The 20839-nt window shown below is 41.4% G+C and overlaps 1 protein-coding gene across 2 annotated transcripts in view; it reads right to left on the bottom strand.

Annotated features, from left to right (window-relative positions):
* Positions 1-1099: 1099 nt before the first annotated feature.
* Positions 1100-20839, bottom strand: part of LOC110582716 (LIM domain containing preferred translocation partner in lipoma) — a 424119-nt gene continuing 404379 nt past the window's right edge. For both annotated transcript variants that reach the window (XM_044919939.1, XM_021692728.2), the window contains exons 7-9: positions 9749-9927; positions 3999-4119; positions 1100-1301 (exon numbers count right to left, since the gene is read on the bottom strand). In XM_044919939.1, the coding sequence (XP_044775874.1) occupies positions 1173-1301; positions 3999-4119; positions 9749-9927 (429 nt within the window). In that variant the 3' untranslated portion in view covers positions 1100-1172. The remainder of the gene's footprint in view (positions 1302-3998; positions 4120-9748; positions 9928-20839) is intronic.

A 20839-nucleotide genomic window follows, 5' to 3' on the forward strand; every position in this document is an offset into this window, starting at 1 on the left:
GATGAAACAGTGGTTTCACAATTTTTTTCAAGCTTTCCTGTCTTTTTAAAGTAAATTAAACAAAACTCCACAATTGTATTTTCTGTGCTCTGATTTGCAGTTGTCAGGCAAAAAGGACCTGGGCCTGGGGGGGGAAAAAAAAAGGAAGCATAGGAACAGTTCTTTACAACTGTCTTCTCCGGAGAAAACTCAACTTTGGTAGTTGTGTTTGGATATTACTAAAAAAACAAAACAAAATAAAACCATGGCAATATTTCCGAGATGAAAAGTGGGACAGTATTGGAAATGCTATGTTCCAGAGAAAACAAAGTTTGTCTGAATTATGATGTCTAGGTAGCATGGAAAGGAGAAACTTAAGATGGTATTGTGGGATAATAATAGGCTTTTCAAAATACCCCCAAAATGCTTTTTTCCCAGCATATTCCACCAGTAATCCCTTTAGGAAAAAAAAGCAAACTTTGGATCCCTCTCACCAATTACTATTTTCAAATGAGCCCTGACCACTGGTCACTAGAGATTTTGAATTTCCAATCAAATCTGGTTGCACATTATATTTGGACTTGTTTTAACCTATGTAATTTATAGCTTAAATTCTCTGTAGCCTAACATATACATGGTACACTTTTTTTTACCCCCAAGGGGCATGACCGGTTTAGAGCAACAGAAAGATGTACTTTTCAACACACAGAAAAAGAATGGCTCTCCTTTCTGATCACAGGCCACGTGGAAATGATAGGATAGACCCTTCAAGCCTAAAAGCACCTGTGAGTTGGCCGACTCACCCAGGAAAAACTGTGTGACAGCAAATACCACACTAAAAAAAGCCATTCAACCAGATGAAAAGTGAGACAAACATAGGGATTAAAAGTTACAGGAATGCAGAAGTGAATGGGATGGAGTATAATCCGTGCAAAAATGTGGAAGTCCTTGGGAACAAAGGCCCATCAAGGTCTTACATGATTAAATGTGAAATGTGTATTTGGTGAGAACTTAAAAAAAAAAAAAACTCATCATCTATGTGCTTCTAAAGAAAGGTTAATATTAGATGAAGAACAGAGACCATCCCATGGCTTGATTGCCTTTCCTGTATTTTCCCATTTCTTTTCTTATCTTTTTCTTGTGTTTCCTTCTTTTCAGCGCCACCGACTAACCAGCTAAGCAAGCGACCGAATTTAAAGGTCGGTGCTGGCCTTGGCAGTGAGCACCCTGATGCGGGCAGAGTTGCAGGTCTTGCAGAGGATGTGTCCGTCCAGAGGGTAGCAGCCTTGGTTATCTCCTTCGGACAGGAGACCGCCACAATCCTGGAAAAAAGGAAAGGATGTAAGTGAAACTGGAAACTACGGATGTGAGGACCGCATTCCTTAGCTTTCTGTTTGAGGCCTCCATAATGTGGCCACTTACTACAGGGTAAAATGACCCCCCTCAGGTTACTTCATAGGAGAAGAACCCAAGGCTCTGGGGCCCCAAGTAGTAGTTTTGTTCTCTCACCCAAGCAACAAAAACAGCAAGACCAAGAGACAACAAAACAAGAGGAGATCCCTAACCGTTCAGTCATCTTTACCCTTTATCACGAGTCTAAGGATCTCTCAAAAGGAAAACATAGGCACAGGGACAGAATTCCTTGGCCGTTTCTGGGCAGAAGCAGGGCTGTAGAGTGCCTCCTTCTACGCAGAAGGGCCAGCCCTAGGCTGTGCATCCTGGCTCCAAGTGTAGTGGGAAAACAAAACCCTGAAGTATGTTGGGAGTACTGGTTTGTGGCACATTCTGGAGGAGACAGTGTGGTGCAGAGGAATGTGTTGGATGGGGAGACGGCCCCTCCCGGGGCGCCCCTTAGCTCTGCCCCTGTGTCACTGAAGAGAGTTCCTGCATGTCCTACCTCACCAAGCTGTTGGGAGGATCAAAGAGGAAACTGGATGTGACTGTACTTTGAAACAAATGCAGGCAGCTACAGAGCTGGAAAGGATCAAAGGAACGTACTACTATCAAAAGCACTTCCGCAGCTCCATTTTTGGAAAGTGTCATGTAACCGCCAAATACTGGCCCTTACCTTTGGAGGAAATGGAAGTTTCTTTGAAAAGAAAAATACAGGACTTCATCTGGCGGTGTTGGCCCTTGCTCACTTCAGCAGGAACTCGTCTAAAAGCCCACCAGCGCCGCATGCCCTGCTTCTGCCGTTGACTAAGACAGTAAGGAGGTCACTGGGGCTCATGCCTGCATTTGACTAACAGTGAAGTGCAAGGCCAGAAAGGGTAGGGCCTCCAACACCACAGCCACCAACAGCAGCAGGAACCAGACTCCCCGGAGCTGGCTTTGTTTGCCAAAACGAGCAAGCAGCTATTTTGCCACTCTAGAGGCATTCGGGACACTGCATGATGGCATTAAATGAACTCTTTTTATCGCGATAAAGAAAGAGGGAAATTTCAAAAACGCCATGGCTGTAAGCATTGAATGAGCTGACCTCTACGGTCACCTGGGCACCGTGAAGAGCCTGGAGTCAACCACAGTGTTGGCACCATCAACGCCTTGACTCTGAGAACCCAGAGGGGCCACCCGGGGCATCCAGCGCACCCTCCTGGTTTATAGAGATGGGGAGGTGAGGAGCAGAGGGGGAAGTGATTTCTCCAGTGTTCTGCAGCGTGCGTCTGAGGTACGACTAGAATGATGGTCTGTCCTCTTCTAATTCAGTGCTCCTCCCATGCTATAGCATTGTTTTGTAAACAAAAAAACTTCACAGGACTTTAAAGCAAACCTAATTTGTACTGCTCTCATTTCATCTGGAAGGAGAAAAGGCACTTTTCACACAACTCTGGGCACAAAACCCAAAACCGTTAAAAGTCAAAGCCTATTGGTATGCATAGCAAGTGTGTGAGCAATGTTGGGAAGCTTTTCTTCTTTAAGCCTCAGTTTCTCCATCTGTAAAATGACCTCGAAGGCATCTATTAGCTCTTTCACACTTATGATTCAGGTCAGTTTTAAGGCTGGCAGTGGTTGTTCCTCTGTAGTCATAAAATCTGGTGTAAAAGCTGGTAGTTTATTATCTTTTCTCATGTTAAGGACCCAGAGAGGGAGGCCACTTGGGCTCTAGGGCAAAACAAAGAACCCTACATCAACCAGGTGGTGGGTTTCGGCCAGAGCAGTGAGTGGAATGAACGCAGTCCCAGAGAGCCAGGGGCGGCCCTGTCCCCGGTGTCCTGGGAAGATCACCCAGTGGGACTAGATGAACCAGTGTGTGAGGGTGTGGTGTAAGGCAGTTTATACTCTCCTTCCCAGAGAGAAGAGGGAGCTGATAAGTCCTGTCCTCAGGAGAGCTAGTAGAAAACAAGAAAATGGCTTCAAAGGGGGGTCTCTGGGTAACTAGAAGCAGAATAAGAAAACATTTTAAAATCACTTTCCGAACATAGTGCCCTTTTGATACACAGATTATGGGAAGGACTTCTGCCCTTTGCTGTAGAAATGACTACATGTCCCTTGGGCAAGAGGCCTCTTGTGTGTGTTCCCAGAGCACCTGTGCATACCTCCCCGGAGCCCTTAGCAGCCACCTGACCGCCTGTCTTATGTGCTCAGTCGGTGCCTGTAACTCAACCAATCTCCTTGGACTTGGAGCATCAAGTTCCCAACCCTTTGAGAGGTGTAAGAGTCAGGGGAACAATAATAAGAATAGTACCAAGAATACCATTTGTCCCTAATGTAGCACTTCGTGATTTACAATGTCCTTTAATATACAGTTTTGCATTTTGCTCGCTCAGCCAAATTTGGAGAAGTTCATAAGAATCTGAGTCCTTTTCACAGGTGGGGAAATTGAGACTGAGTGGTAAAGTGACTTCTCCAGTGTCACTAGCATTAAATGAAGGCCTAAGATCTAAAACCCAAGTTCTGTGAACACAGGCACCAGGGGGCTTTCCCAGATTGATTAATTGCTGTGTTTGAGAAAACCAGCTCTGTTGGGACTTTCAATGCCCGTCATGCACTGACAGGGGGTGGGGGCGCTGGCCACAGACCTCACAGCGGTAGCAATGAACATGGAAATCGCGATCGAGAGCCACAATCCGGACAGTCTCCTCCTGGCCTGGGGCTGGCATGATAGGCTCCTTGCACACAGAACATCGAGGGGCAAATTTCCTGAAAATGGAGACACAGGTCTGGTTAGATGCTGAGGATGGACACTGACAAATGGGGGAGACCCAGAAGTGAAAAGAAAAGGAGTCAGCCCAGGGTCAGGACATTTTCTCTGGCATCTTGTGTGACCTTGAGCAAGTCACTTTCCTTCTCTGGGTCTGCTTCCTCAGCTGTATAATAAGGGACTTAGACTTGGTGACTGTTGAGGTCCTTCTAGACCATGAACATTGTGATATTTGGTGAGGTGGGGAGTTAGTACATGTACTGCTTATGCATGAAGAGCATCTAGGAGCTATTGGCCACTTGATATGTGGCATGAAGTTTGCTGGTGGATAGATTGCAAACACAGACCCTGGGCTAGGGCAGGGTCCTGGGGGCCCTTACTTGTTTTCTTTGCTTGACTTTGTCTTGCTTGACTTTTGCTCCTAGACTTTTATATGTGCTCCCTGGGCCCTCCACAACTATTCTAAGGTTGGTAACTGTGTCATTCCCACTTATTAGAGCCTCTTTCTCGGAAACTGAGCTCTAGGAATTAACACAAGAAATCTCAGCCACATATCTTGTCAAAACAGTAGAGGTTAGTGAGTTTAAACACACCACACTTTACACCAAACTCACTATGACCAAGTTTGCACTTCCGAAGTTTCAGTTGTGTTAAACTCTGGTTTGAAAAGAAAAAAAAAGTTCAAAAGCTGTTTTTAGAGGGTCTTAGCACTTCCAAAAGGTGTGGACACTTACGTGTGTAGATACGCATATACATACGTGTGCTTTTGAGATTAACTGTTGTGAGGAATTTTAATTTCCTGATCTCTTACTATTCCTTATTATGACCGATGGCCCTAAAACTTGTTCTCATAACAGATTAAGAGGCTGCAAATACAGGCTGTGCATTCATCTGCATCTCCTGGAAATTAGGGGTGGCATTTGAGAAGGTGTGGAATGAGACATGATTTGAAATGGCCATGGATAAAAACTGAAGAGATGAAAAAAAAAAAAAAAGGACAAACAGACTGTGCGAGTCGGTTTTTTTCATGGTAATGGTTTTGAGATTAATGATGTTAAAATTTATCTATTTGTAGTGAGACTGAAAAAGAAATAATGATAGTAATCTAATACTTTGCAGAGCACTTTATGGTTGTCAAAGCATTTTTACATACATTATACTCGATATGTACATATTAATTTTCTTGGCAGCACCCAAAAGGCATCTGTGTGGCTGCAATCTAAATAAATATGAATTAAGCAGCAGATCAATTGATTGCTATGAAAGAAAAATTAAAAGGATCATGGTACAACTGCAGCAGTAATCAGAGTTGTTATAATTGGCATTTTATGCGAGAAGTTTACACTCAGTGGTACAAAAAAAACAAAACAACAAAAAACTGCTTTGGACTACCTGATTATTTTTGAATCTGGGTCATCGGTAGTGAAATAAGCAGGCTTCTGGAATTCAGTGCAGAATTTCCTTTCCCCAAGCCCATCGAGACTATAAACTCAGGGAGGTCAGAAGTATGTCTTGCCTGTCATTGAACTGTGAGCTTGCCCTTCTTTCCTCAACTACAATTACTTACTTCTTTAGGATAAAATATCTTTCACTGAATTTGCCTATTTTAGTAGTACTTATTTGCACATCTTTGGGGACCATTAAACTGAGCTTCCAGCTGGCAGGTTTTGCTCAATCTCTGAATCTCCAGAAACAACGGTGACCGGGGCAGACAGCAGAATTTTAGGCTATATCTAACGAAATGAAGTGTCTGCCATATTGCTCTAATAAAAAGATGTTACTTGGACCTTTCTGTTCAATCTCAAGGTCCTTCCTCTTTGGAAAGGCGTAAATTGTATTCTTGCTGAGTAATGATTCCTTCCTACCAATTGGCCTCATTTCCATGATGGGAAAAAACAAAGTGAAGAGACAGGAAGTGGTTTCCACAGTCCCCACAGTGTTCCTTGGCTGGCATTTTGAAGACTGTTCTAAATCCCAGGTGGTCAGTGTCAAGGATCAGCTCACTAAGCAGACAATAATAATAATAATAATAAAATAAATCTGAGAAAAAAACACTTTTGATGGTTCAAACGGCTACCATATATTGTGTGCTTATTATGTGCCAAGCCTTGTTAAGCACTGTGCACTTGACCTCATTTTTCACTGACAGCAACATTATGAAGAAATAGTTCTTATCATTTCTGTTCACAGCCACAGGAACCAAGGCTCAGAGAGGGCCGGTCTTCATCATCTTTGTCCTGGCACATTTCTGGCAATCGACAAATGGGTGCTGATTAGACAAATAAGTGGACGAGTGTAATATCTCCGATAAGAAAGCACAGATAGTGAAATAAAGGCTCAATGCAATGAAAGGGTCAGTTAAATAAGCTGGCTTTTCTGAGCTCACTGTCCTGGCACTGGGAAAACAGAAATAAACTAGGACTCCAGCAGTCAGACTGGTGAGGGAGTTCTATATATTTCTGCATTTGGTCTATTAGTTGAGATATACAGATCCTGTCATGTTGCAAAAATGGTCGAAGGTGGTAAGGGTAAAACTGTGTGTGTGTATGTATATTCTTTATTACTAATCAGGCTATGGTTAAGTACTAGCTATACCTGATTTACAAAACCCTATAGAACATAGAGAAAGAGATGTAAATTCAAACAGGGGAGAGAGAGGAGTTGAGGTCAGGGAGGTGTTCTCAGAGGAAGTGGTAAATGAGTTGGGGCTTGAAAGAGGGCTATTTAGGTGAAAGGCGAAAGTGTGTGTGTATGTGTGTGTGTGTGTGTGTTTTGATAAGGGTGGATACAGTCAGTTTGCCAGGGAACTAGTTTGAGCAGTCATCTGAAATAACATATGGGAAAAGAGTTGGTACCTAATAGGATGGAGGACTTGGGCCAACCTTGACTGAAGGTGGTTATGCAGGGGATGGCCCATTTACAAGGCCTTAAGAATAGTATTTGGGAAGCTTATTACTCAAAGTGCAGTCCAAGACCACTGGGGAGCTTGTCAGAAATGCAGAATTGTAGGTCCCACCTCAGACCTACTGAATTAGAATTTGCAGCTTAACAAGATCCCTAGGTGACTTGTAAGCACATTAACATTTGGGAAGCACTGGCTTAGAAAACAGGATGCTAAGCAGGCGAGATGAATCCCTTGTCATGGGCCTTCTGTATCTCACAGTAACTTCCATTCCTAGGCTGCTCTAATTACAGCCAAGCAAATCTTCCATGAATGTAGAGAAGCCCTTCCTCACTTCATGCCCTTCTTGATTTCCTGAGTTGTTCCTGCTGTCAGGAATCTCCGTTTCTCACTTAAAATACTCTTCAAATTCTGCTTCCAGAAGCCTCCCCAGATCTCAGGGCCAAGTAATCTCCTCTGACTTGACAGCTCAAGCCTTTGCCCATGCCTGTCTCATCGTGTCTGGCCCCTTCTGCCTGATACCATACATACTCTGTGCTGATTCTCCCCCTCCTTCTGGCAAGCTCCTTGCTGACAGGGGCTTTTCTCTCTGTCTGTGCATTTTCTACCCCTGCAGTTTCTCTCCTTGTATCTCTCTCCTTTAGCACTGAGCACACAGAGGGCTCTTTGTAGACGTGGTGGAATTGAATTGAAAGGTGTTTCCTAAAAGCTCATTGAGGGAGACCAAGAACAAGGCCCCCCAAAATAGTCCGCAGAAGGAGGCTGTATCCCCCCATGTACCCTCTCGTTAGCCTGGCAGTGCCCACCCTGGGTGGGGCTTTTAGCCGTTTTGTGTTCTAGTACTTTCAAGGCTCAGAAATAGAGTTCTGTAAAATGTATCTCTTATTTTCCTTTGGGAAATGGTGAAAAGATCAAAAAGCTTTCCCCCCCACATACCTGCCAATCATGCAGACAACATTATTTAAAAAAAAATAATTTATGTTTTAACATGTTATTGAATTGGTGGTGGTGGTGGGGCTGGGAGGTGGACCTGGGGCTTGGAGATGGTTCTTCCTTCTTAGCTGCTAAGACTGCTTGTCTGGAGTGTTCAGACCCACTTATGTCACCAGTCCCAAGTCTCTAATTATGCTCCTCACTCTTAGAAATGAAAGATAAATGGCAGAGATATAAACTTCCATTTGTCAGAATTGATTTCCTGTTTTAGTTGGGGGGTGTAATAGATCAGTCTTTTCCAAGCAACAGAAACATGTGTGCTCGGATTACATCTACCAGTCCTCCTTGGATTAGGGTACGTCGAAGAAAGGAGAGAAACCGTGACAGAAACACACTCCCCAGTGGTAGCTTTTCACTTCCCTTAAATAGATACAGTTTTTTTTTTTATGTGTAATTACAAGCTAAAAATATCAATAACGTGAAGTACAATTTATGCTGTGACTGCCCTTTCAAAGTGAGCCCTTACTTGTCTAATTCAGGTTGAGAATTCCTGCCTGTTTTTTTCTTTTTTTTTAATTCATTCAGCCTCACGTCTTTTGGTGAGGTTTTCACTTTCTTTGCTACTTGGAAAGTGGTCAGGAAATTCACTTTTAAAACAGTGGAGTCTCAGGTCCCCAAACTGCCTGTGGCAATTTCCTCCTGATTGTTGACAATCAACAGAGTGGTGAAAATTAACCCACAAAACTGCACATCTGGAGGTCATAAAATGGAGACCCAAACTGGGGAGCCACATGAGCTTTATCTCTGTGAGAACTTTGGACTATCCTCAAAGACCCAGACTGCCCAGCAAGCAAGCCAGAAAGCCTCTGTGCCTACCACTTACAGATCATCGCTATGGCTTTCGTATCGTTCCTAAATATATGCAACAAATGTCATCAACCAATTTGCCAACTAAGAAGGGGGCCAAATAAAAAGAAGCAAAACACAAAACTGTACAATTTTCATGAAAACCCTAGCTATAATAGGGGAAAGAGGGCCCAATGAATGGGAAAACTGAATAAGGACACATTTTTTCCAGGCCCATGAGTAAGCGGTCTTGACCTTGAGAATCTACTTTCTAATCTTCCTCAAAAGACTGCACAAGGCTGCATTCATTAAGGTTATTAGAAAGTGTCCTGAGGAAGAGAAGGCTTGGGTAGGGAAACAGGTTATGGGAGGATGTGAATATGTTGCTAATGACATGAAGCAGACCGGGAATGTAAAGGCTTGTGTTAGGAAGAGGGAGTGAATTGTTCTGTGTCCATCTCCATCTCCCTGTGACCTCCTCTCTGAAGATGGGCAAAGATGTAGAGGTCAGCCCTAGAGAGAATCTTGGGCTGTCACACCTGGGGAGCTTTAAGACAGGCTCTGTTCTAATGACCAGACTGAAAAGCTCAGAGCCATTGAGCAATTTGTCCACTGTAACACATCTTGTTCATGTATAGGTCAGGGAAGGCTACCCCAGGATCCTTCTTCTTTCCAATACACATATTCTGCAGCTGAGTCAACTTTCTCAGTATCAGAGCCACACAAAGATGTGACTGATCAAGCAGAAGCCAGACTGAATGACCAGCTGGATTAACTGATACCCATTCCTGCATTAGAGGAGGTGATAAACAAGCTCTTTTTAAGGTCCCACCAAATCCTGAGATTCTACAGCTCTGAGAGAGAAGAATGCATGGCCCAGATAGCAGGCAGTGAGAACAGACTCCAGGAGGACTGGCAGGCTCGAGGGAACAGAGTAGACTGCCTACTTGTGGAAGTCCTCAATGCAGTGAATGAGGCCACCAGCGTCCACGGTGAATGGGATCCCATCAAGGCTGCGGTGGCACATCACACAGGTAAAGCAGTGAGGATGATAGGCCTTCCCGGTGGCTCGCAGAATCCGCTCCATGATGGGCTTGGAGCACACACTGCACTGCTCCAGGGTATTCTGGGGAGGGAAAGAAACATTCCAGTGTTAGGTTGGGACTTGCAGAGCTCCAAGTATTTAGTCCCTTACAGCATGACCAGCACCTTACAGACACATTGGCTTGTGTGCCTATCACAGTACTTGGAAGAAGGTAGAGTGCGTATCAAGGAGACACATGAAATAGATCAAGTAGATCAAGTGTCTTTTCTAAATCTACCCAGATAGGTGGTGGCAAATTTAAGATTTAGAACACATGTCTTCTGACTTCTCTCCCTTTTCTACCACTATTGCAGGGTTGATGGCAAACATTTCTGTTAAGGCACGTAGAGAAAATATTTCTGGTCCAGTTGCAGCAGTTCAGTTCTGCTGTCATAGGGTGAAAGGAGTTGTAAACAGTACTAAGTAGACGGGCATGACTGTGTTCCAATAAAACTTTATTTACAAAAGCAAAAGCAAAAGCAAGCTGTAGTTTTTTGACCCCTGAACTACACACCCCAGGTTCTCCACTGGAAGAACACTTCACTATTCTAAAACTTGATTAGTCATCAAAAACCTGGTAGGGTCACCAAGGACCTTAAGATTTTAGAGTGGTCTGCCTGACGATGGAGACACGCAGAGCATGCCGGGTGTAGAGCCCAATCAGAGCTCAGCACAATCAATGAGGCTTTTGATTCTTTTAAGCCTTGATTCGAATACCACCTCCAAGTTTAGTGTTGTGAACTCTTGATAGAAATGTTGAATCTAGAGGGGTTCTAGTTTTGAGAAGTGAATTACGAAAGTCAATTTTTCTGGCTTTAAAAATATACTGAACTTTAAAAATGAAAAACAAAAACTCTCCTGCAAAAGGATACCATATATTGAGTCAGGACGCAGAAAGACTGATAAAATTAGCTATTAACTTTCCATCCTTCCCTAGAATCCCATGCTGTCTTACCAAACAACTATGTTTCACGAGTAACATGCTATATTCCAAGTGAGATGTCTGGACTGATGCAGAGTTTACACTCTAGAATAAACCTGGGATGGGGATCTGATTAGAAAGATGCAGAACTGGAATTGCCTTCTTACCATGAGAACCTTTAAATGGCCATGACGTAAGAAATGCCTATAGGTGGATAACTAGTGTGCTGAAGTCTCAACCACAGCAAGTCTTTGATTGGCTTCCTTGTCTGCATCTCTCCTCCTGTAACACTTCCCTATATCCAAAGTGACTTCTGGTTTCCTTTCCAAAACACAGATGTGACCAAGGAACTTTGCTGCTAGCAAAAACTTCTATGGCTCTACAATGTGAAAAGACCTAAATCCTCACTTGACATTCAACCTCCTTTTCTAGGGTCAGATTTCCCTAATGTCTCAGACTGTTCACTCTTATTCAAACCTGTAAGAGACTTCCATACTTCTGTGCACTGGCTAATGCCTAGCATGAATCACAATTTGTCATTTTGACCTTTCAAGGTACAGGTCAGAAGACAACTCTCCAGTGAAGCCTTGCTGCATGCCTTCAGTTGGAATCAACTCCTTCTTTCTCTACCCTTCCCAAGTACTTAATTAGCACTGCTTATAGCACTTACAGTGTCCACTGTATTGAAATTATTTGTGGGATGTCTGGGTGGCTTGGTCACTTAAGCATCTGCGTTTGGCTTAGGTCATGATCCCAGGGTGCTGGGATCCTGCTTCGGGCCCCTTGCTTCTCCCTCTGCCTGCCGCTCCCCCTGCTTGTGCTTGCTCTCTCTCTGACAAATAAAGTCTTAAAAAAGTTATTTGCACATCTGTGCAAACTAATTTCTTTAGCGAAAGGGTCATGTCTTTCTTTTTAAAGTTTTAAATTTTAATTCCAGTGCAGTTAACATGGGGTTATATTAGTTTCAGGTGTACAGTATAGTGATTCAATGATTCTATATATTACAATGATTCAAAAACCACAATGATTCTATATATCACACGGTGCTCATCATGGTAAGTGTACTCTTAATCCCCTTCACCTATTTCACCCATCCCCTACCCACCTCCCCTCTGGTAGCCATCAGTCTGTTTTCTGTAGTTAAGAGTCTGTTTCTTGGTTTCTCACTCTCTTTTTCCCCTTTGCTCATTTGCTTTGTTTCTTAAATTCCACATATGAGTGACATCATATGGTATTTGTTATTCTTTGACTGTCCTCTTTTGCTTAGCATTATACATTCTAGCTTCATCCATATTGTTACAAATGGCAAGATTTCATTCTTTTTTTGTGGCTGAGTAATATTCCATTGTGTATATACACACCACATCTTCTTTATCCATTCATCTATCGATGGACATTTGGGGTGCTTCCATAATTTAGCCACTGTAAATAATGCTGCAATAAACATATGGAATCATGTATCCTTTCAAAATGGTGTTTTTGAATTTTTTGGGTAAAAACTCAGTAGTGCGATCCTGGATCTCAGGATAGTTCTATTTTTAACTTTTTGAGGAACCTCCCTACGATTTTTCCATAGTGGCTGCACCAGTTTGCATTCCAACCAATAATACACAAGGGTCCCTTATTCTCCAAATCTTTGCCAACGCTTGTTGTTTCTTGTGTTTTTGATTTTTAGCCATTCTGATAATAGTTTAGATTTGCACTGTCCTGACGGTGATATTGAGCATCTTTTCTGTCGGCCATCTGGATGTCTTTGGAGAAATGTCTGTTCTTGCTTTCTGCCCATTTATTAATTGGATTATTGTGTGTGTGTGTGTGTGTGTGTGTGCTGAGTTGTATACATTATATACTTTGGATACTAACCCTTTATTGGATATGTCACTTGCAAATATTTTCTCATGTTTAGTTGGTTGTCTTTTAGTTTTGTTGTTTCCTTCACTGTGCAGAAGCTTTTTATTTTGATATAGTCCCAATAGTTTATTTTTGCTGTTATTTCCTTGCCTCAGGAGACATATCTAGAAAAAATGTTGCTATGGCCAATATCAGAGAAATTACTGCCTGTGCTCTCTTCTAGGATTTTTATGGTTTCAGATCTCACATTTAGGTCATTAATCCATTTTGTGTATGGTGTAAGAAAGTGGTCTAGTTTCATTCTTTTGCATGTAGCAGTTTTCCCAATACCATTTATTTGAAGAGACTTTTTCCCATTGCACATTCTTGCCTTTGTATCAAAGATTAATTGACCATGTAATTGTGGCTTTGTTTCTGGGCTTTCTATCCTGTTTCATTGATCTATGTGTCTATTTTTGTGCCAATACCATACTGTTTTGATTACTACAGATTTGTAGTATAACTTGAAATCTGGAACTGTGATACCTTCAACTTTGTTTTTTCTTTTTCAAGATTGTTGTGGCTGTTCGGGGTCTTTTGCAGTTCCATACAAATTTTAGGGTTTTTTATTCTAGTTCTGTGGAAAATGCTGTTGGTATTTTGATGGGGATTGCATTAAATCTGTAGATTGCTTTGGGTACTATGTACATTTTAACAATATTTGTGGGGTGCCTGGGTGGCTCAGTCGTTAAGCATCTGCCTTCGGCTCAGGTCATGATCCCGGGGTCCTGGGATCGAGCCCCGCATTGGGCTCCCTGCTCCGCGGGAAGCCTGCTTCTCCCTCTCCCACTCCCCCTGCTTGTGTTCTCTCTCTGTCAAAATAAATAATAAAAACAAACAAACAAACAAACAAAAACCAATATTTGTTTTTTCAATCCATGAGCATGGAATATCTTTCCATTTGTGTTATCTTAAGTTTCTTTCATCAATGATGTATAGTTTTCAGAGTACAGGTTTTTTATCTCCTTGGATAAGTTTGTTACTAGGTATTTCATTATTTTTGGTGCAATTGTAAATGGGATTGCTTTCTTAATTTCTCTTTCTGTTGCTTCATTATTATTATATAGAAATACAATGGATTTCTGCATATTGATTTTGTATTCTGTGACCTTACAGAATTTATTTGTTCAGTTCCAGTAGTTTTTTTGGTGGAGTCTTTAGGGCTTTCTATATGTAGTACCATGTCATCTGCAAGTAGTCAAAGTTTTACTTCTTCCTTACCAATTTGGAGGCTTTTTCTTTCTCTTGCCTGAGTGCTGTGGCTAGAACTTCTAGTACTATGTTGAATAAAAGTGGCAAGGGTAGACATTGTAGTCTTGTTCCTGATCTTAGGGGAAAAACTCAGTTTTTTTTTATCATTGAGTATGATGTTAGCTATGGGTTTTTCATCTATGGTCTTTATTATGTTGAGGTATATTCCCTCCAAGTCTACTTTGTTGAGGGTTTTTATCATGAATGTTGTACTTTACCAAATGCTTTTTCTGCATCTATCAAAATGACCATATGGTTTTTAACCTTTCTCTTGTTGATGTGATGTATCACATTGATTGATTTGTGAATACTGAACCACCCTTGAAAACCAGGAATAAATCCCACTTGATCATAGTGAATGATTTTTTTTCATATATTGTTGGATTCGGTTTGCTACTGTTTTGTTGAAGACTTTTGCATCTGTGTTCATCAGTGATAGTGGTCTGTAGGTTCCTTTTTCCTTTTTTTTTTTTTGTGGTGCCTTAATCTGGTTTTGGTATCAGGGTAATGCAGGCCTCAGAGACCATGTCTTAAGAAGGTATTCTGTGGTCTCATACTATACCCAGTATACTACCTGGAATAAAACTAAACCGAGGATGAATGTGTGCAAAAAGAATGAATGAAGGAAAACTGTTTACATCCTACTCAGGCATTATTGGACTGGTCTGACTCTCCAGACTCCGGAATCCATCCCCAAATGAATTGGTAAATTCATCACCATCCTCTCCTCAAAGCTGTGGTTGCTGGAGGTTCTGAAATTGCTTAGTATGCCTCTGGTCACAGTCTAAACTCATGGAAACTATTAACCTATTTCCCCCCATTTTGAAGTGGTGAAATTAAAATAGCAGAAGAACATAAGATGAAAGTCTGGAGAAAATGATGCTCTGGACAATGAGGGCCCTGCTTTTTTTCTATCCTGGTGATCTGAGCTGATGTGGCTGCAAACTGTCTTCCCAGGGCTTGTGTTTTGCTCTTTGTGGGTTTTAACTTTTTTTTAAAGGCAGCCCTGTAATGGAGTTGAACAAACCAGAAAATGCTTGACAAGAGAATGTTTTTGTTTGCATTGAGGCTTGGCTGCAAGATTTAGCCCATTTACTCAAAACCAGCAGCAGCATATAAGGTTGAGTCAGTTTCTAAGGAAAGACTTTATGGTCTGTGCAAGCACTGTTTAAAGGACAGGTAATCTGAACATTTATGCTACAAAGGAAAAACAGTGCAAAATATGCCTAAAGTGAGATTACTATAATATGCCTACAAATCAGAAAATGAAGGTTCTAAGAATATGGCTGACTGGAAGCTTGGGCTAGCAAATGGTAGAGGAGGACATATGAAACATCTCTAGCCAGCTCCCTTTACTGAACTTTTCTCCTTTCAGTCTCTAGCTGGTCCACTAGGAGCCGTAGACACACCTTCTCTTTGAGGAAGGGTAAAGACTCTTATGAAGCCTACCATGTTAAGTGTAGTTACCATCTGTCACCATACAAAGCTATTACAGTATTTTTGACTCTATTCCCTGGGTTGTACTTTTCATCTCCATGACTTACTCATTTTATAACTGGAAGTCTGAATCATTACGTTGTGCACATGAAACTAATATACCATTGTAGATCAGCTATACTTAATAATAATAATAATAATAATAATAATCCAAAGGTTACAAACATAGTGATTCGAATGGGCACATGCACCGCAATGTTTATAGTAGCAATGTCCACAATAGCCAAAATATGGAAAGAACCCAGATGTCCATCGACAGATGAATGGATAAAGAAGATGTGGTATATACACACACACACATATACACACACATACATACACATGTATATAATACACATATATGTATATGTGTCTATACATATATATACATATATACAATGGAATACTACTCAGCCCTCAAAAAGAACTCCACTATGAATCTTGCCATTTGCAATGATGTGGATGGAACTACAGTGTATTATGCTGAGCAAAAGAAGTCAGAGAAAGACAAATACCACATGATTTCACTCATATGTGGAATTTAAGGAATAAAACAGAACAACATAGGGGAAGGGAAGGAAAAATAAAGTGAGATGAAATCAGAGAGGGAGACAAACCGTAGAGACTCTTAACTCTAGGAAACAAACTGAGAGTTGCTGGAGGGGAGGGGGGGTTAAGGGGTTGGGGTAACTGGGCGATGGGCATTAAGGAGGGCATGTGATGTAATGAGCACTGGGTGTTATATACAACTGGTGAATCACTAAATTCTACCCCTGAAACAAATAATACACTGTATATTAACTAAATTGAATTTAAAGATTTATTTATTTATTTTTTACAGAAGAGAGAGAGAGAGGAAAGAGAGCAAGTGGGGGTAGGGGCAGAGGGAGAGAATCTCAAGCAGACTACCTGCTGAGTGTGCAGCTGGACGTGGGATACGGGGCTTGATCCCACGACCTGTAAGATCATGACCTGAGCCAAAACCAAGAGTTGGATACTTAACTGACTAAACCACCCAGGTGCACCTAAATTGAATTTAAATTAAAAAAAAAAAAACAAAAACACAAAAAAAGGGATGCACTCAAATAAATAAATAAATAAATAAATAAATAAATAAATAAATAAATAAATAAATAGTAAAGGACTTTTACAATGTTAGAGAGGAGGGAATAAGGAGTTCCTCTAGTCTAGGCCTCTGATTTCACAGGTGAAAAACAGACCCAAAGCACTAATACAGTTGGACGTTGAGTCATGGAGTTCATTAGGGACAGAAGAGAGACTAATACCCCAGGTTCTTGTAACTCCCTAATTAAGATATGGATCTGATGAATTAATCGTGTTACCATAGGGAGGGAAAGTTGCTAGATGAAGAATATGGACTGTTCCTCTGGCTTTGTTAATATCCACTGCATGGGTACTTGGGTAAATCTTTTCTTCTTTTTAGACCTCAGTTTTCTCAACTGTAAAACAATGATTAATTCTAACTCAACAATTTTATTGCTCTGTGATAGATAAGAGTTAACAACAGTGGGGAAAGGGCAATGTTTCCATTACTAGAGGTATACTAGAAACAACTGGGTAATTTCTCCTCTTAAGTTTGAAAGGAGGGTTCATGTGTTAGAAACCTGGACTGTATAATCTTTACTATGTCTTAACCACTTGAAATTCCAGAAATTACTAGTGGTAGAATTCCAAGAATGGCAGAGGAAGATCTTTGTGTCTTCTTATAGAAGGTTATTTTAAAACCAGACCAAAAGATGCCCTCTTTGCATAAACACAAGGCTTTTCTAAAGTCAGTTAAGACAAAATGGCTAATAAATAAAATAGTTTTTAAGGAAATAGAAAAATAAGTCTCCAAGCAAATAAGTGAAATAAGGGCATCTCTAAGTATGCCTACTCAAACGCATCTTCTGTGTGGAGTAGGGGGTATCATGGTGGGGTTTTAGGAAGGAAGAACGTACTCCAGCATAAGAACCACCCAGATCAGTAGAGTGTTTCATGACCTGGCTCTGGATCCATCTTAGCTGCTCTTTCCTATGGACCCCACCTTCCAGTTGCCACTCTGAGCTCTTTGCCAACTCTTTAATAAGCTATGTTCTTTCACAAGCCCAGAATAGCTCATATCCTTCTTTGCCTAGAGAATACCTGTTCATTCTTTAAAGTTAAGCTCAAATGTCACCTCTTCTGCAAAACACTTCTAATTCTCCCTCTGCTGTACCCCAAGCAAAATAAGTCACTTCTTCTACTCCCATAGGATTATAGATGACACCGATATAACATACTCAATTTCACGATTTACATCAACCTCTGCTACCAAACCCACTCTTGCTGCATGGAGCCATAGTCCTAGGTAGAGCTTCCTAGGAAATAGATTCTGAAACCAAGATTTGCACATGGGAAGTTATGGAACAGTGTCTTTGAGATCAGCACCTGTGGGAGAGTATAGGAAGCCCCTGGGCAGAGGGAGAAGCTGGACCATGATGCAGTCACAGCAAAGGCATCTGATAGTTCCCTGGAGAACTCCGGGGCTGGGATGGTTCTGCACATTTGTCCTTCCTTGACGCTAGGGGGTAGGGCCTTTGCACCCCCTGCATCTACCAGTTAATGGATACAGGAGGCTCTCACGGAAGAGGAGTGATCTTGGGTGAAGAGGTTCCCTTTAACTGAGAGTGATTACCAGAGAAGGAACTCCACTATGAACGGTTGGCAGGGGGAAGGAAAGCCTCAGTCCTAAAGAAGGATCTGAGCACTGGACTACTGCATCCACACTATAACCATCCTTGCCCAGGACCTACATAGTTCCTGACACAGGGTCAGCAACTGCTCACCAGCTGTGAAGCACCTTACAGCTGAAGCTGAACAAAGAGTCTAGATTTCTTTTTTTTTTTTTCAAGAATTCTAGGCACTGTTTGAGGATTTTTTTTTTTTAGAATCTATAGAAAATGTCTTAGGCAGTTACTCCAACGAAGGTATGGTTAAAGGGAGATGTGAGAGTAGCAGAAAAAACAAGAAAGCCACCAAAAGGCACAGCTTATAAACTTTGCTGAAGTGACGGCAATACAATTGTGATTAAAAGCAAAAAGTTAAGTGAAAATAAAAATAAAGTCACAAACAAATCTTGTACACGAAACTCCCAAATGTAACTGTTTTTAAATTAGAGATACAATCTGGTTGTATCTTTTCTATCCTTGGGTACTGTATAAATAACTTGTCTAATTCACAGGCAGAAGAGTTAGAAGAATCATCTGAATATAAATGAAGCATATAGGTAACAGAAGCATTAACTACTAGTTAGATGATAGGGAAAATAGTTCTAAAATTTACATATTGCCTAGGTGTGTATGCATGTTCAATGGTGAGTATTTTAAATCAAGGCACATAAGTATTTGAAGATTCAGAAGACTATAAAGTGTTGCCATTTAGAAATGTTAAAATTTTCATTTCATAAAATTAAAATGTGATCTTATATTCAATCTTTATTGTTTTTTTAGGTACAAAAGCAGTTTTGAAACAGAAAAGACTCTTGGAAAAAACGAGGGTGACATCTCATTTCTAGATACACTTTTGGTCTTGTTTGGATAAGAATAACAAGGAAAAAAGAAGAGTCTGAAGATATTAGGCCTTTAAGATCTTTAGAGGTGACTCTTGTCCAGGAGTTTCAACTCCCCTCTCTTGCCTGCCTCTCCCATAATCCTTCGCTCAAGGCAACAGTTAACCAGGGAAGCACATCCCAAGCAGTCCCAAATCACTTCTGGATGAAGAGCATGAAAGGATGGTGCTGTCAGGGTGGTGGGGGTGGGGGGGGAGAGGGTGGTGTCCATACATACAGTTTAAAAACCATGATTCTAGTCCAACTACCAGATTCCAGACACTAAGATGCAGAGAGGGGAAACACCTAGTAGCAGATCTGGAGTTAAATTAGTTGGTCTCCTAATTCTCCTTCCAGTGGCTAATCCCCTGCCCCAACACACTATACTTATTTCATATTTCAGAAGACACGCTCCGTATCACAAACATAAGGCATTCAGGTGGGCTACTTACAAGATACCCGCCTATAAATAAAGAGAGGAAATATGTCGAGATCTTAACACAGTTTGTCTACTGTCAATTTCACTGGTTCCCACAGGGTAAGATAGAAAACTCACTGTTGCATCCCCAGCATCTAGAGCAGTATCCTTGCATAAAATTGCTGTTCCCCAAATACCGGTTAGATGATGAATTAATAAACTCTGGATATGTACATAAAATAAAAGGATTCTATTTAACCATGCAAAACAATTCTCTAGTCCAGGGCTTCTCAATAGGCAGGCTAAGACAGAGGGTGCTTTGCTGGCTTCCAGGGGTACCACATTTAGGAGGGGTAGAGGGGGCCAGAGGTTTCCATAGTTCCTGAGTAGTCACCTTGGGTCAGGAGAAGCCCCATCCGCTGATTCCAGTATGCTAACTGAACGACATCCTCTCCCACATGGGTCATGATGTGGAAGGCTGTAAAGCACAGCTGAAGTGTTGGTGTTCCCAACGGAATAGCGGCGTGGTACAGTAAGGTGAGAAGAGGGCTATGACTCAGCACACCTCCACGGAAATGCCGGAGTGACATTACTGAAACTCAAAGAATTATATTCCCTACCTTAATTTTGTACTTTAAATTTTTTCTTGATGTTGATAATCAAGAAGACTTCCCAAACGATGGCAGTACTTTTGGGTTTCCCAGTAGATGAAGACATCATTTCACCTTGGTAGTTCTCCTAAGATACTATGGTACAGCGCCTCCCTACGGTTCTGCCTCCCAGCGAGGCACACATTTCTTATTAAAAGGTTTTTCACTTTCCAAGTGTCCTTCACCTACACATATATCTTTTTTTTTTAAGATTTATTTATTTATTTTGGGGGGGGTGCACGAGCGGGAGGGGCAGAGGCAGACGGATAATCTCAAGTAGACTCCATGTGGAGTGTGGAGCCCGATGTGGGGTTCGATCTCACGACCCTGAGATCATAACAGGGACTGAACCCAAGAGTCGGACCCTTAACCGACTGAGCCACCCAGGCACTCCACCTATACCTATATTTTAATCTAAATCTGTATCTGTATCTCTTTGTATCTGTATCTAATATGCGCTTTGAAACAGATCGAAAACAATAACGCTAAGACCAGTGTCATCCGATGCCTATGACTGTGATTTTTGAATCAGAATCAAAATTCCTATTCTATAGATGAGAATTCTAAATTTTAAAGATAGGAAAACTCTCGAGTCAATTTATTAGATAGCATCAAACCCACAGAATGTGTTTTCTTTTGAGGTCATTAGCCACACACAAAAATGACAACTATGAAACATGGAACTGGAAATTCAGTAAAAGAACTCAGCATCCTTATTTTTTGTTCACTTGCACTAATTTTTTTTGAGCACAACTCTT

Source organism: Neomonachus schauinslandi, chromosome 1 (assembly GCF_002201575.2).
Source record: "Neomonachus schauinslandi chromosome 1, ASM220157v2, whole genome shotgun sequence".
Taxonomy (NCBI): Eukaryota; Metazoa; Chordata; class Mammalia; order Carnivora; family Phocidae; genus Neomonachus; species Neomonachus schauinslandi.